Source organism: Sus scrofa, chromosome 15 (genome assembly GCF_000003025.6).
Source record: "Sus scrofa isolate TJ Tabasco breed Duroc chromosome 15, Sscrofa11.1, whole genome shotgun sequence".
In the NCBI taxonomy this organism is placed as follows: domain Eukaryota; kingdom Metazoa; phylum Chordata; class Mammalia; order Artiodactyla; family Suidae; genus Sus; species Sus scrofa.
The window spans coordinates 105,240,712-105,254,315 of NC_010457.5; the positions used below are offsets into that span (position 1 = coordinate 105,240,712).

At 39.2% G+C, this 13,604-nt stretch overlaps 1 protein-coding gene across 2 annotated transcripts in view; it reads right to left on the reverse strand.

Moving 5' to 3' along the window:
- The window catches only part of C2CD6 (C2 calcium dependent domain containing 6), a 91,105-nt gene extending 80,898 nt beyond the window's left edge, over positions 1–10,207 (reverse strand). For both annotated transcript variants that reach the window (XM_021075702.1, XM_021075703.1), the window contains exons 1-2: positions 9,445–10,207; positions 2,414–2,500 (exon numbers count right to left, since the gene is read on the reverse strand). In XM_021075702.1, the coding sequence (XP_020931361.1) occupies positions 2,414–2,500; positions 9,445–9,657 (300 nt within the window). In that variant the 5' untranslated portion in view covers positions 9,658–10,207. The remainder of the gene's footprint in view (positions 1–2,413; positions 2,501–9,444) is intronic.

The following is a 13,604-nucleotide window of genomic DNA, read 5'->3' on the forward strand; positions in this document are numbered from 1 at the left end:
CATGGGGATGCAGGTTCAATCCCTGGCCTTGTTCAGTAGGTTAAGGATCCAGTGTTGCCATGAACTGTGGTGTAGGTCACAGATGCAGCTTGGATCTGGTGTTGTTGTGGCGATGGCATAGGCTGTCAGCTACAGCTCCAATTCAACCCTTAGCCTGGGAACTTCCTTATGGCATGGGTGCGGCTCTAAAAAGACAAAAAAAAAAAAAAAAAAAAAAAAAAAAAAGAAAGAAACATTTTTTCTTATTAGAAATATCTAGCTATAGAAAACACCAGAAAGCAGAACTGCAGAATAACATAGGCAAGATTGTTTCAAAATAAACCTAAATCAAATAAGAACACAAAGCAAAAACTTGTTTCACTTACCAGCTTCAATCCAACTGTCACTCTTTGAATCATTTTTGTTTTATATTAGGTGAGAACTGATAAAATATAGCATCTCACATGTAATAAGAAATATGCCTTGCTTCAGATAATATTTTTATCCAGTATCCTAAAACCACTTTATTTATTTAACATTCACCGGCTATGATATGCCAAGAGCTATGAAACAGTCATTCTCTCCGTACAAAGTGTTTCCAATGTTAAAGAAAACTGCACCTTGTGTATAACATCAAGTACAATATTAATACTGGAATACCTGGATACTAATATTCAGTAGTAGCCAAATATAAGCCATTTGGTCTTAGTTTGGCCATGTTTGGTCTCATAAACCAAGTAAAAACGACAGCAACATTATTAGCTATTTGTGGAAACAATGCCCCATAGTAGTTTTAAATGTAATGTACATAATTTTAAAGATCTGGTTTTAGAACAAGGCAGAAAAAGAAGTTAGTGCTCAGTATTTAATTAAAAGACTACTGTACCTGAATGATGAAATTCTAACAAAGAAAATAATGTGGTCTGCTTCTTAGGGAGACGTGGTATGAACTGCTATGTGGAAGGAAAGGTTCTAATTGAGGTGAGCTTTAAAATGGTATTTCCATGAATCATTGTTTAAACTTGGGTGCACAGAGGAGAGTAAAACAGGGAAATAATAACTACAATTTTGCATTGCATAATTCTAGATATTAGCATTCTGTCATAAATCACTTCCTGCCTGCCAAGTACCTCAACATGAAGCCATCAAAACTACCCTCTCTTTTTACTTCAATAGCTCTTTATACTTTTACAAAAGAGGTCCATATAATATAATTAAGAGACTAAATTTCTATTCAAGTGTAGAAAAATATTTAACACTCAAAACCATAATGGTGACCGTTCAGAAGCTGCAGATAACAAATGCTGCCACAGAATCTGAGACCCACCTGTGGCCCAAAGCCCTGTCAACACCTTCAGCCCTACAAACACTCAAACATGCACTTAAAATAGGAAAGAGATGAGAAAGGTACTCACAAAAGCACTTTATGTGCCTGATTTTAAGATACGTCTTCCTTATTTCTCATTTCATACCCATTAACTCTTCTAATAGTATTCAGAAAATAAGATCACTGTAAAAGAATACCAGTGTATTTGACAGTTCTAAGCACACATGGCCTATATTCTGTCTATAGCACCCAAGAGAGAAAACAGATTTTTCTGGTTCTCAGCCTAGATATTAGGTCCTACCAGTGTGCTTGTGTGTATGCATATGATTGATGAGTATGTTTGCTTTTGTTTCTGTGGTTTTCTGTTTTGGATGAGGGAGAGGAGGAAGAGAACCAATTTCCACTAATAGGTTCCTAATCTGACAATAAATATAATCAGGAGTTCCCGTCGTGGCGCAGTGGTTAACGAATCTGACTAGGAACCATGAGGTTGTGGGTTCGGTCCCTGCCCTTGCTCAGTGGGTTAACGATCCGGCGTTGCCCTGAGCTGTGGTGTAGGTTGCAGATGCGGCTCAGATCCCTCGTTGCTGTGGCTCTGGCATAGGCCGGTGGCTACAGTTCCGATTCGACCCCTAGCCTGGGAACCTCCATATGCCGCGGGAGCGGCCCAAGAAATAGCAACAACAACAACAACAACAACAAAAATAAATAAATAAATAAAAAACCAATAAATATAATCACTTGAAGAGGTCAATAAAATACTCGTTCCTAGGCTCCATCCTCAGTTTCTAAGTTAGCAGATCTTAAGTGGAGCCCAAGAATCAATGTTTTTAAAAAGTATCCCAGGTAATTCTGATGTAACTCGAGTCTGGGAATCTCTAGTATGGAAAACACTTTTTTTTTTTCCTGTGACTCAGGATGTTTTCCAAAATTTCAGGGGTTATTAGAATGCTTTTCTGACTCATGAAAATGAAAAATTCATGAATATGTTTATCAGAGTACCATTTTCTACACATACATTCTGATTCCAAATAGTAAACATTACAGAGTCTTCACGTGACGTAAGGCGTGATCTGTACAGGTTTACTGAGGCTCAGTCGTACATACCACATCCCCAAACGGCACCAAAGTCGATGCGTCAGGTGTTACTCCCGTTTCTTTCCTTTCAGACCCTTTAAGAGTTTTTCTCAGCATCTGCAATGTAAGAAAGTTAATTTAAGATTTTAGAAGGCAAAGAAGAATATAATTAGATAAAAGACTACCTCCATTCAACAAACATTTTATGAGTATCTAGTATCAGGTATTATAAATTTTAAAATAAATATATATTCTATGACTTGCAAACTCATCCCTGCCCTAAGTTTATCAATAAGTTCGTGGAGAAACAAAATGTATAAAATTAAATATAAAATCATTACAGGAATCATGAGACAGGAGAGAATTACATAATAGCATGAACAATGAGTTCTCCTTGCTAACTAAAAATGAGGGTCATTGCCACATTCCGATCTTAATCTAACGTGGACTAGGTCTTGTATTCCACAAATGGCAGTTATTCTGCTTGCAAATTATTCAAATATCCCTCCAGCTATCAGCCACTGAAAGAACTGGATTTTAATCCATTGGAATAGTAAGTACACTGGAAAGGAGAAATGAACAGATGGCATTTGGTTTTCAGTTGTGTGCTTTTCTCCAGAGTAACTTCACTAGCTGATATTTGTGGGTTTATATTTGACCCACACTCTGATCACCACATGTAATGGTCTGCCTTTAAAGACAGTCTCTTCAGCAAGTGGTGCTGGGAAAACTGGACAGCTACATGCAAAAGAATGAAATCAGAACAGTCTCTAACACCATACATACACAAAAATAAATTCAAAATGGATTAAAGACCTAAATGTAAAACTAGATACTATGAAACTCTTAGAGGAAAACATAGGCCAATCACTCTCTGACATAAACTGCAGTAATACCTTCCCAGATCCCCTTCCTAGAGTAATGACAATAAAAACAAAAATAAACAAATGGGACCTAATTGAACTCAAAAGTTTTTGCACAACAAAGGAAACCATAAACAAAACAAAACAAAACAAAAACCCAGAATGGGAGAAAATATTTGCAAATAAAGCAAATGACAAGGGATTAATCTCCCAAATGTACAAGCACCTCTTGCAGCTCAATATATATATATATACATATATATATATATAAACCTCAATAAAAAATGGGCAGAAGATCTAAAAGATCTAAATAGACATTTCTTGGAGTTCCCATTTGTGGCTCAGTGGTTAACGAACCCGACTAGCATTCATGAGGATGCAGGTTCAATCCCTGGCCTCGCTCAGCGGGCTAAGGATCCAGCATTGCCCTGAGTTGTGGTGTAGATTGCAGACGCAGCTCAGATCCCACGTTGCTGTGGCTGTGGCATAGGCTGGTGGCTACAGCTCGATTAGACCCCTGGCCTGGGAACCTCCATGTGCCATGAGTGCAGCCCTGAAAAGACAAAAAAAGACAAAATAAATAAATAAATAAATAAACATTTCTCCAAGAAGACATATGGGTGGTCAAAAAAAACACAAGAAAAGGTGCTCAGCATCACTGATTATTAGAGAAATGCAAATCAAAACTATGAGGTACCACCTCATACCAGCCAGAATGGCCATTATCAAAAATCTACAAATTCTAAATGCTGGAGAGGGTGTGGAGAAAAGGGAACCTTCTTACACTGTTGGTGGGAATGTACATTGGTGCAACCAGTATGGAAAACAGTATGGAGATTCCTCAAAAAACTAAAAATAGAACTACCATACAATCTAGCAACCTCACTCCTGGGCATCTATCCAGAGAAAACCATAATTCAAAAAGAAACATGTACCCCAATGTTCACTGCAGCAGTATTTACAATAACCAAGACATGAAAGCAACCTAAATGTCCATCAACAGAGGAATGAATAAAGAAGATGTGGTACAGGAGTTCCTCATGTGGCTCAGTGGAAAGGAATCTGACTAGCATCCATGAGAATGCAGGTTCATGTTCAGTGGGTTAAGGATCTGGCCTTGCCATGAGCTGTGGTATAGGTTGCAGACATGGGTCAGATCTCGAGGCACTGTGGTTGTGCTGTAGAACAGCAGCTACAGTTTCAATTCAACCCCTAGCCTGGGAACCTCTATATGCCACCCTAAAAAAAGACAAAAAAAAAAAAAAAAAAAAAAAAAAAGCAGATGTGGTACAATGGAATATTACTCAGCCATAAAAAGAATGAAATAAAGCCATCTGTGGCAACGTGAATGGATCCAGAAACTATCATACTAACTGAAGTTAGTGAGACAATGAAAGACAAACATAACATCACCTATATGTGGAATCCAAAAAAAAGGGATACAGATGAACTTATTAGCAGAACAAAAACAGACTCAGACTTTGAAAAACTTATGGTTACCAAAGGGGACAGGTTGGGGGTGGGAGGGATGGACTGGGGATTTGGGATGGGCATATACGCACTGAGGTATATGGAATGATTGGCCAATGGCAATCATTGTATAGCACAGAGAGCTCTACCCAGTATTCTGTGATGATCTGTGTTGGAGAAGAATCTGAGAGAAGGGTCATGTACATATGTATGACTGGGTCACTTTGCTGTACAGAAGAAATTATCACAGCCTTATAAATTAACTACACTTCAATAAAACTTAAAAAGAAAGGAAAAATTATAAGACATTTTAATTGAAAAATTTTAAACATAAAGGGAGGGAAGGGAAAAGGCAAGAGAAACAGTGAATAAACTGCCTGTTAAAAATCTAACCTGAAAAGGAGAATTTATATTTATTCCCAAACTTTGCTGAACTTGAATCAACATGGCCTTATTTACAAACAATAATTTCCCAGGAATCTTTGTTGCTATGTGTCGTTCAAGAATCACTAGTTTAATTTTTATAGTATACAGTAAGTCCTTATGTTGAAAATTTTGTTTTAAAGTACAAAACAAATACTTTAGTTGTACTGAAAACATTTGTTTTATATATCTTGGATCATTTTGTTATTATTGCATCAGACTGGTTTAATGTGTTTTCTATATATGATTAATTCATAGGTTAAGGTAACTGAAAGACATTTATCGTATCATTATTGTTGGAAAATATTGATGTGTATACAGCGTATGTGTATATAATAAGGCCACCCCTTCATCATATGGTTCCCAGGCCAGGGGTTGAATTGAAGCGCAGCTAGAGGCCTACACCACAGCCACAGCAACGCTGGATCGGGGCTGCATCTGGACCTACACCATAGCTTATGGTAACACCAGATCTTTAACTCACTGAGCAAGGCCAGGGATCAAACCCACATCTTCACGGACACTATGTCGGGTTCTTCACCTGCTAAGCCACAATAGGAACTCCCTTTCTAATGTTTTAATAACCTTATTATGGTAGTCTACTTTGAATATGCATTTTAATTAACATCATAATTGGGGACAAAACTCCTTCAGAATACTAATACTCACTTTATCCCTAACAACTTGGCATTTTATGGAACAACCCCTCATTTTATTACCTTTTTTACTTTTCCTTCCTTATGTGAGCAGCATGAGCAAAACAACTCAGCCAAAATTCTATTGGAACCTTGAACAAAACTTCTTAAGCTCAGTCTCACAAAGCCTCTGACACCACCTAGAATTTCTCCTGAATCTGCAAGGAATCTTCATTTCAGTTCACTATGCTTTTCGTCTCTATTGCTTCTGGCCCCACCTTGAAGTCCCTGGTGGCACTTTTATTTAAAAGTCTGTACATTCACTCACATTGCTCTGCACTTCTTCCCCAATGACCTTTCTGGACCACTTTCCCACATTCCACTGTTTTCTATGAAAACCCACCAGCTTACATCCTTACCTTTTCCTAGGGTGCTCCTATTCCTAGCACTCGTAGTTAAAGCTCTTCCTACCAAAAAAAAAAAAAAACCAAAACCAAAACCAAAATACCAAGGCCCCGATTGTATCCCTGGTGATTCCTATCAAATACTTAGAGAAGAAATAACAACAATCCTTCACAAACGTTTTTAGGAAAAATTAAAAAAAATTTTTTTTAAAAGAGGAAGGAACACTTCTCAAGTTATTCTATGAGGTCAGTATTACATTAAGACCAAAGCCAGGCAGACATCACAAAATGAGAAAACAGCAAATCATAATCCCTCATTAATAACAGAGGCAAAAATCCTCCACAAAATATTAGTAAACCAGTAATTAGTAAATTATTAAACCAAAACATGTTGAAAAGGACGCTTTATCATGACAACATGTGGTTTTTCCAACTGAAATCAATATAATAAAATTAATGTAAAAAGCCATATTAATAAAATGTACAATAAAGGACAAACAAAAAATCACAAGATTATTTCACTAGATGCAGAAAATGCATTTGATAAAATTCAAAATGAATTCTTAATAAACACTCTGGGAGTTCCCATCATGGCTCAGCAGAAACGAAAGCTGACTAGCATCCATGAGGATGCAGGTTCAATCCCTGGCCTTGCTCTGTGGGTTAAGGATCTGGTGTTGCCGTGAACTGTGGTGTAGGTGGCAGATGTGGCTCGGATCTCCTGTTGCTATGGCCATGGCGTAGACCGGCAGCTACAGCTCTGATTCGATCCCTAGCCTGGGAACCTCCATATGCAGTGAGCGTGGCCCTAAAAAAAAATTTAATTAATTAATTTAAAAAAAAAAACACTCAACAGACTAGGAATAGATGAGAACTTCTTCAACATCATACTCCACGGTGAAAGACTGAATGCTTTCCCCTTAAGATTGGTAAGGCAAGACTGTTGAGTCTCACTACGTTTAATCAACTTTATACTAAAGGTTTTATCCAGTGCAACTGGACAAGAAAAAGAAATATAAATTATTCATCTTTGAAAGAAAGAAGTAAACTGTCTCTATTTGCAGATAACACTGTTTATAGAAATTCCTAAGAAACCCACCAAAAAAAGAAGAAAGGAAGGAAGGAAGGAACCACTAGACTAATAAATGAATTCAGCAAGGTCTCAGGATACAAGTACAAAATATAAAAATCAATTGCATTTTTATATAATATCAATGAAAAATATGGAAATGGAGCTAAGAAAACAATTACATTAGAAATAGCATCAAAATGATAAAATACTAGAAATTTAACAGAAGAAATTTAAGACTGGAAACTGAAAACTGCAAAACATTCTTAAGTGAAATTAAAGATCTGAATGAATGGAAAACATTCCATGCTCATGGATGGAAAGATTCAATACTATTTAAAAAAATCAATTCCCAAATTGATCTGTAGAGCCAAAAAAATGTACAAATCACTAGCTAACTTAATATCCGGGGATAAAACACAAATAAGAAATGACAAGATGTTTAAAAAATCATGGAAGACTAATTTGCAGACCTGCAAATATATCTTAAAACTGAAATGAAATGTGCAATTACCTAAATAAATAAAATTTAACAAAATTGGTCCTGTTAGTAATAAACAGCTTAAACAGACCACTTTACATAAAAGAAATAAAGTTAGCAATGAGCTATCACCACAAAGAAGCAACAGGCCCAGGTGGTTTCACAGGGAATTCTACCAAATTCAAAACTATACGTACTACTCTTTTTCGACTATATATAGATGCTATTTCATCTATAAGCAAATTCCGCTAACAACACTGCCACATGGTGGCTTTTTTTATTATTATAGATTTCCCCAGTCAGTAGATAGTAAAGAGCCAGCTACTTTTATTGTGGGGAGACTTTTTTTTACAGCGGAAAGCGATCCTCAGAGTTCCTGTGTGGCACATCAGAAATGAATCCACCTAGTATCCATGAGGATGTGAGTGAGTTAGCTCCCTGGCCTTGTTCAGTGGGTTAAGGATCCAGTGTTGCCGTGGGCTGTGGTGTAGCTTGGATCCCACAGTACTGTGGCTGTGGCGTAGACCAGAACTTCCATATGTCGTGGGTACAGCCCTAAAAAGAAAAAAAATATAGGGACCCTCATACTCAAAAAAACTGGAAACCACCATTTTACAGAATAAAAGTTCAAATTCCATGAGTGGACAAACCCCTCCTGTCGCCTAGATTTCAAATATATCTCTCTTAACAAAACTTTTGCAATTTTTCCTTGTCTTATCCTGAAGCTAATATGCTCTCAATTTATCATAACGAAGAGCCATGATTCTAAGTTTTTATAATTAAGAGGGTACTTTAGACATCAAGTAATAAACTCCTTAATTTTACAGAAAAGGACATCATCTTTTTGTGTATCACTTGTTTCCTAATAAATACTGTAGTATTTTTTGACAATTTAAAACCAGCAGAGAGAATATAACATTTCCTAATAATTCTCTAACAAATTTTGAGAAAGGAAGTTTCAATTTGTTTCCCCTTTTGCATTTCCTCTATCTTCTGGCAGAACCGCTAAACCATTAAACTCAAAAGTTTTTCGCATTTCAAATGTAAATTTACCTAATTAAGAACAGGAGGCCAGGAGTTCCCAGTGTGGGCTAGGCAGCGGGTTAAGGATCTAGCACTTTAGGCAGCTGTGATCTACTAGGGAGCAGCTGCGGCTCCAATTATATCCGTGGCCCGCTAGTCTGCGGGACCGCTAGCCCAGGAACTTCCATACGCCTGTGGATGCAGTCAAAGAAGAGAAGAAAAGAGAAGAGAAAAGAAAAAGAACAGGAAGCCGATAATTCGCTTTGCGGATATGATGCAAATTTGCTCCCACAGGTTCATCTATAAGAACCTCAGGAATTGAAAACAGCAGAAACTAACATCTGGAGTTGAGCCCTTTAACCATGTAAGTGAAATCCCGATGAGATGACAGCAGCTAACACTTATTAATTTTACTTTCACTTTAAGTACTTTATATCAATACCATCTTTAGCTTTTCAGACAACCCTCTAAGGTAGGTGGTAATTATTGCCTTCCCTCAACCGTTCATAAAACAGGGCTCTGACAAATTAACTGTCAGGGTACCACCGGAAAACTCTTCTTCAGATGTTACCATCTTCCAAACTAGAGCAGGTTTCCCTCCCTCCCACCTGCTTGCACTGACCCCCTCTGTCCTTCTCGAGCCTTTAGATGGTCAGGTAAGGGACAGCCTCCGCCTGCCAGGCCCCTACTCACGTTCAGCAGCCGTTGCCCGGTGCCCTCCTTGGCCTCGTCCTTGGGCAGATTCGAGGTCTTGCCACGCTCCTGGAAGTTACGGGCTGCCGCAGAGAACCCTCTGGCTTGCACGTTTTCCAAGTTAGTATAGGGAATCTTCTGGACTATGGGGTCTATGTGCCGGGAATGGACCCGCCCGTTGCGATTATCTGTCGTGTTGGAAACCTTAGCCATCTCTTGGGCGGGCTCTATCCCTCCATCCTCCGCTGGGCAGGTCTAAGCCTAACCGCCGCCCTGCTACTGCGCACGCTCAGCCGTCTCCCCGCCTTTCCCCGGCTTTTCCTGCGCACGCCCAGCTCCTGCTCCTACCCAGGGCTGCTAGTTTAGTGATCCTGGGGGGTTAGCTGCAAGCACCTGCCCAGGCCATTTCAGGCTCCTTTAGATGATTGATGATAGTCAGGGCAAGCTGGTGGGGAGCAAAGCCTCTCCGTATGGTGATTAAATACTTTGGTTCATTATCTTGCCTCCCTCTTAACCCATCATAAGCCCTCTTCTCCATAAACTCCTTACGCTATCCCGGAGCTCCAGATGCTGTTTATCCATCGGTCTACTTGGACATCTTTACTCAACTGTCCCATTGACTTATGACACAGCACGTTAATATTCATCTTCCCTCCCAGACCTCTAGTATGTTCCATACATCTTTAACGTAGTGATGTCGTATCCACAAAAATCTTAAAACTTGACACTTTAAAAAATTTTTTATTTTTGGTCTTTTTTTCGCTTTTTAGGGCCGCACTCGTGGCATATGGAGGTTCCCAGGCTAGGGGTCTAGGGGTTCAGTCGGAGCTGTAGCCACCAGCCTGCACCACAGCCACAGCAACACGGGATCTGAGTCGTGTCTGCGACCTACACCACAGCTCTCCAAAAGGCCGGATCCTCAACCTACTGAGGGAGGCCAGGGACGGAACCCATAACCCAATGGCCCCAGTCAGATTCGTTTCCGCTGTGCCACGATGGGAACTCCCAGACACATTTTTGAATTCTAAGCTTAAATATTGAAACCCTGTTTTTTTCTCTTTATGGCACCTTGTATAGAACATCTCACACACAGATGAGTGCAAGGGGTTACTTACGGGTATCCTGGCCTGCTCTCAATCCACCTTCTCCACTGCCCCAGTGTTAACAGAGTTTACCCTTTAAAATATACAAGATCAGAAACTTAGTTTTATTGGCCACAAAATTTTAATTCCTTAATAAGGAAACTAAGGGACTCCAAAATGCCACAGCCACCTCAGGATCATTACTTACGGCTCTTGTGTATGGAATCTTTTTTTTTTTTTCTTTTTAGGGCCACACATGGAAATTCCCAGGTTAGCGGTCAAATTGGAGCTGCACCTGCTGGCCTACACCACAGCCATAGCAACAGGAGATCCAAACAGTATCTGTGACCTACACCGCAACCTACGGCAATGCCAGATCCTTAACCCACCGAACAAGGTCAGGGATTGAACCAGCATCCTTATGGATACTGGTCAGGTTCTTAACCCACTGAGCCACAAGGGGAATTCTTGGAATCTATTTTTCTTTTACTCCAAGGCCACTTCAAAGTTCAGTCTTGAATCACATCTTATAAAGCCATGCGCATACCCCCTAAGCAGAATTAACTGCCATCTCCAGCCTGCTACGTGGCATATCCTTATTAGTGAGTTCACACTATGAGTATTAGTTGTTAATTTCAAAAGCTAGAATTATTTGGGAGCAGGAATCTGATCCTTACCTTTTACTCTGCAGAGTGCATGGCACAATAACCCAAAGCCCTTGACCCATGTTTGTTGTCATTTCAGGTCTGTGCTGTGTGGCATTAAATCACTGTGCAAAGAGACTTGCTGTCCACCAGCATGCTCTGACTTCCTTAGGGTTCATGTGATGCAACAACAACAAAAATCTAAGTTCAATTAAACCTCTAGAACTAACCTCCAGTTTACAGGAACTACAGGAGATAAAGAAACAAACTGAAGGATACTTTTAGGGGAAAAAAAATCAAACACATAAAAAAATGTTGGGAACGTCCATATGCATCCAGTGTGGCCCTAAAAAAAAAAAAATAGTGTAAGTGGGACATTATTTTAAAAACTGGTTTCAATTCTTTACACACACACACACACACACACACACACAAAAACCACAAATGTCATGAAGGAATGTAGACTGACACAGCCACTCTAGAAAAGAGTTTGGCGATTTCTTAAAAAGCTAAACATGTCACTACCATACAACCCAGCAACTGCACTCCTGGATGTTTATCCCAGAGAAGTGAAAACTCACATCCACTCAAAAACCTGTACACAAATGTTCACAGCAGCTTTATTCATAATGGTCAAAAAGTGCAATCAGCTCAGATGTCTTTCAATAAGTAAATGGTTAAACTTCAGTACATACATATCTGGAATATGACTTAGCAATAAAAAGGAATGAATTATATTGGCCATATAACTTGGATGAATCTCCAGGGAGTATGCCAAGCAGAAAAAAGCTATTCCCCAAAGATTACATACTGTATGATTCAACTCATAACATTATTGAAATTACAAAATTTTAGAAACGGAAGACAGATGAGCGATTGCCCAGGCTTTGAGTTGGGGTGGAGGGTGTGGGTGTGGGAAGTGGGTTAAGTGTTTTTATAAAAGGGCAATATGAGAGATTCTTACAGTTTTTGGACTTGTTCAGTATCTGGCCTATGGTAGTAGATACACAAGCCCACACAATTGATAAAACTGTATATTACTTAATGTACACACACAGATACACACACGAGTGCAACAAGTAAAAACGGGGAAGACTGAACAAGATTGGTGGGTCGTATCAGTGTTAATATGCTAGTTGTAGTAGTATAATAATTTTGTAAAGTGTTATTTGGAGACGCTGGCAAAGTATACAAAGGACCTCTCTGTATTATTTCTTAAGTTTGCATGAATCTACATTTATCTCAGTAAAACTTTCAATTAGAAAATGTCATGGGGGAGAAAAGGAGACCATTTTAAATTAAGAGATAACCCGAGTTCCCATCGTGGCTCAGTGGTTAAGGAATCTGACTAGGAACCATGAGGTTGCGGGGTTCGATCCCTGGCCTTGCTCAGTGGGTTAAGGATCCAGCATTGCCGTGAGCTGTGGTGTAGGTCGCAGACAAGGCTTAGATCTGGCGTTGCTGTGGCTGTGGTGTAGGCTGGCAGCTGTAGCTCCGATTCGACCCCTAGCCTGGGAACCTCCATATGCCGCGGGAGCAGCCCAAGAAATGGCAAAAAGACAAAAATAAATAAATAGATAACCAAGTGAAATGTGTAAACCTGGACTAGATCTTGAGGACCACTGGGAAAATTTGAGAATGGACTGAAATTATTGTTTTCTAACTATTTTCATGATATTGTGCTATGCAGACGCATGTTCTTTTTGGAGACTGCACGCTTAAACATTAGGGTGAAGTGATATGATGTCAGCAACTTACTTTCAAAAGATATAGCAAGAATAAAAGGAGGATGTGTATAGAAAGAAAGCAAATGAGCAAATGCGGCAAAATTTTAACAATTAATCTAGGTTGATATGGATCACAGCTGCTATTACACTAGTCTTTCAACATTTTTACATTTGGTAGTTTCCAAATACAAATCCCTCATTGCTCACTACGTATATAGCCTTTTCTTTGCACCCAACTCCACCAGAAATTCTATTCATCCTGTAAAGGACCTGTACACACCCCTTACCCACAATGCTTTCTTAGATTCTTTAATTCTACGATGCCTATCTATGCCTTTTAACTAGATTATAAGCCTCTAAAAGGCAGGTATTGTTTTCTTGTTTTGTCCTCTCACAAAGCTAGCAATTTGATTTAAGATCAAATCAAGTCATCTACCCCAATCCGAGCTTTGTTTCATAATAAATTACAAATGGTACAGGTAGGCGAGAGGTCCCAAATGCTGGCTGGTCTAGTGGCTATACCACAACCACCTGGCATATCTTCTTCAAAAAGCCAGTGCTCCAGGCAACTATCCCAGACCTAATGAATCTCAATCTCTAGGAATGGGGCCTGGAAGTCTATATGTGTTTTGTTCTGTTTGGGGAGAGTGGGGAGAGGTAGGTATTAATTACTGAATATTTTGTACCCCCCAAAACAATGACAAAAC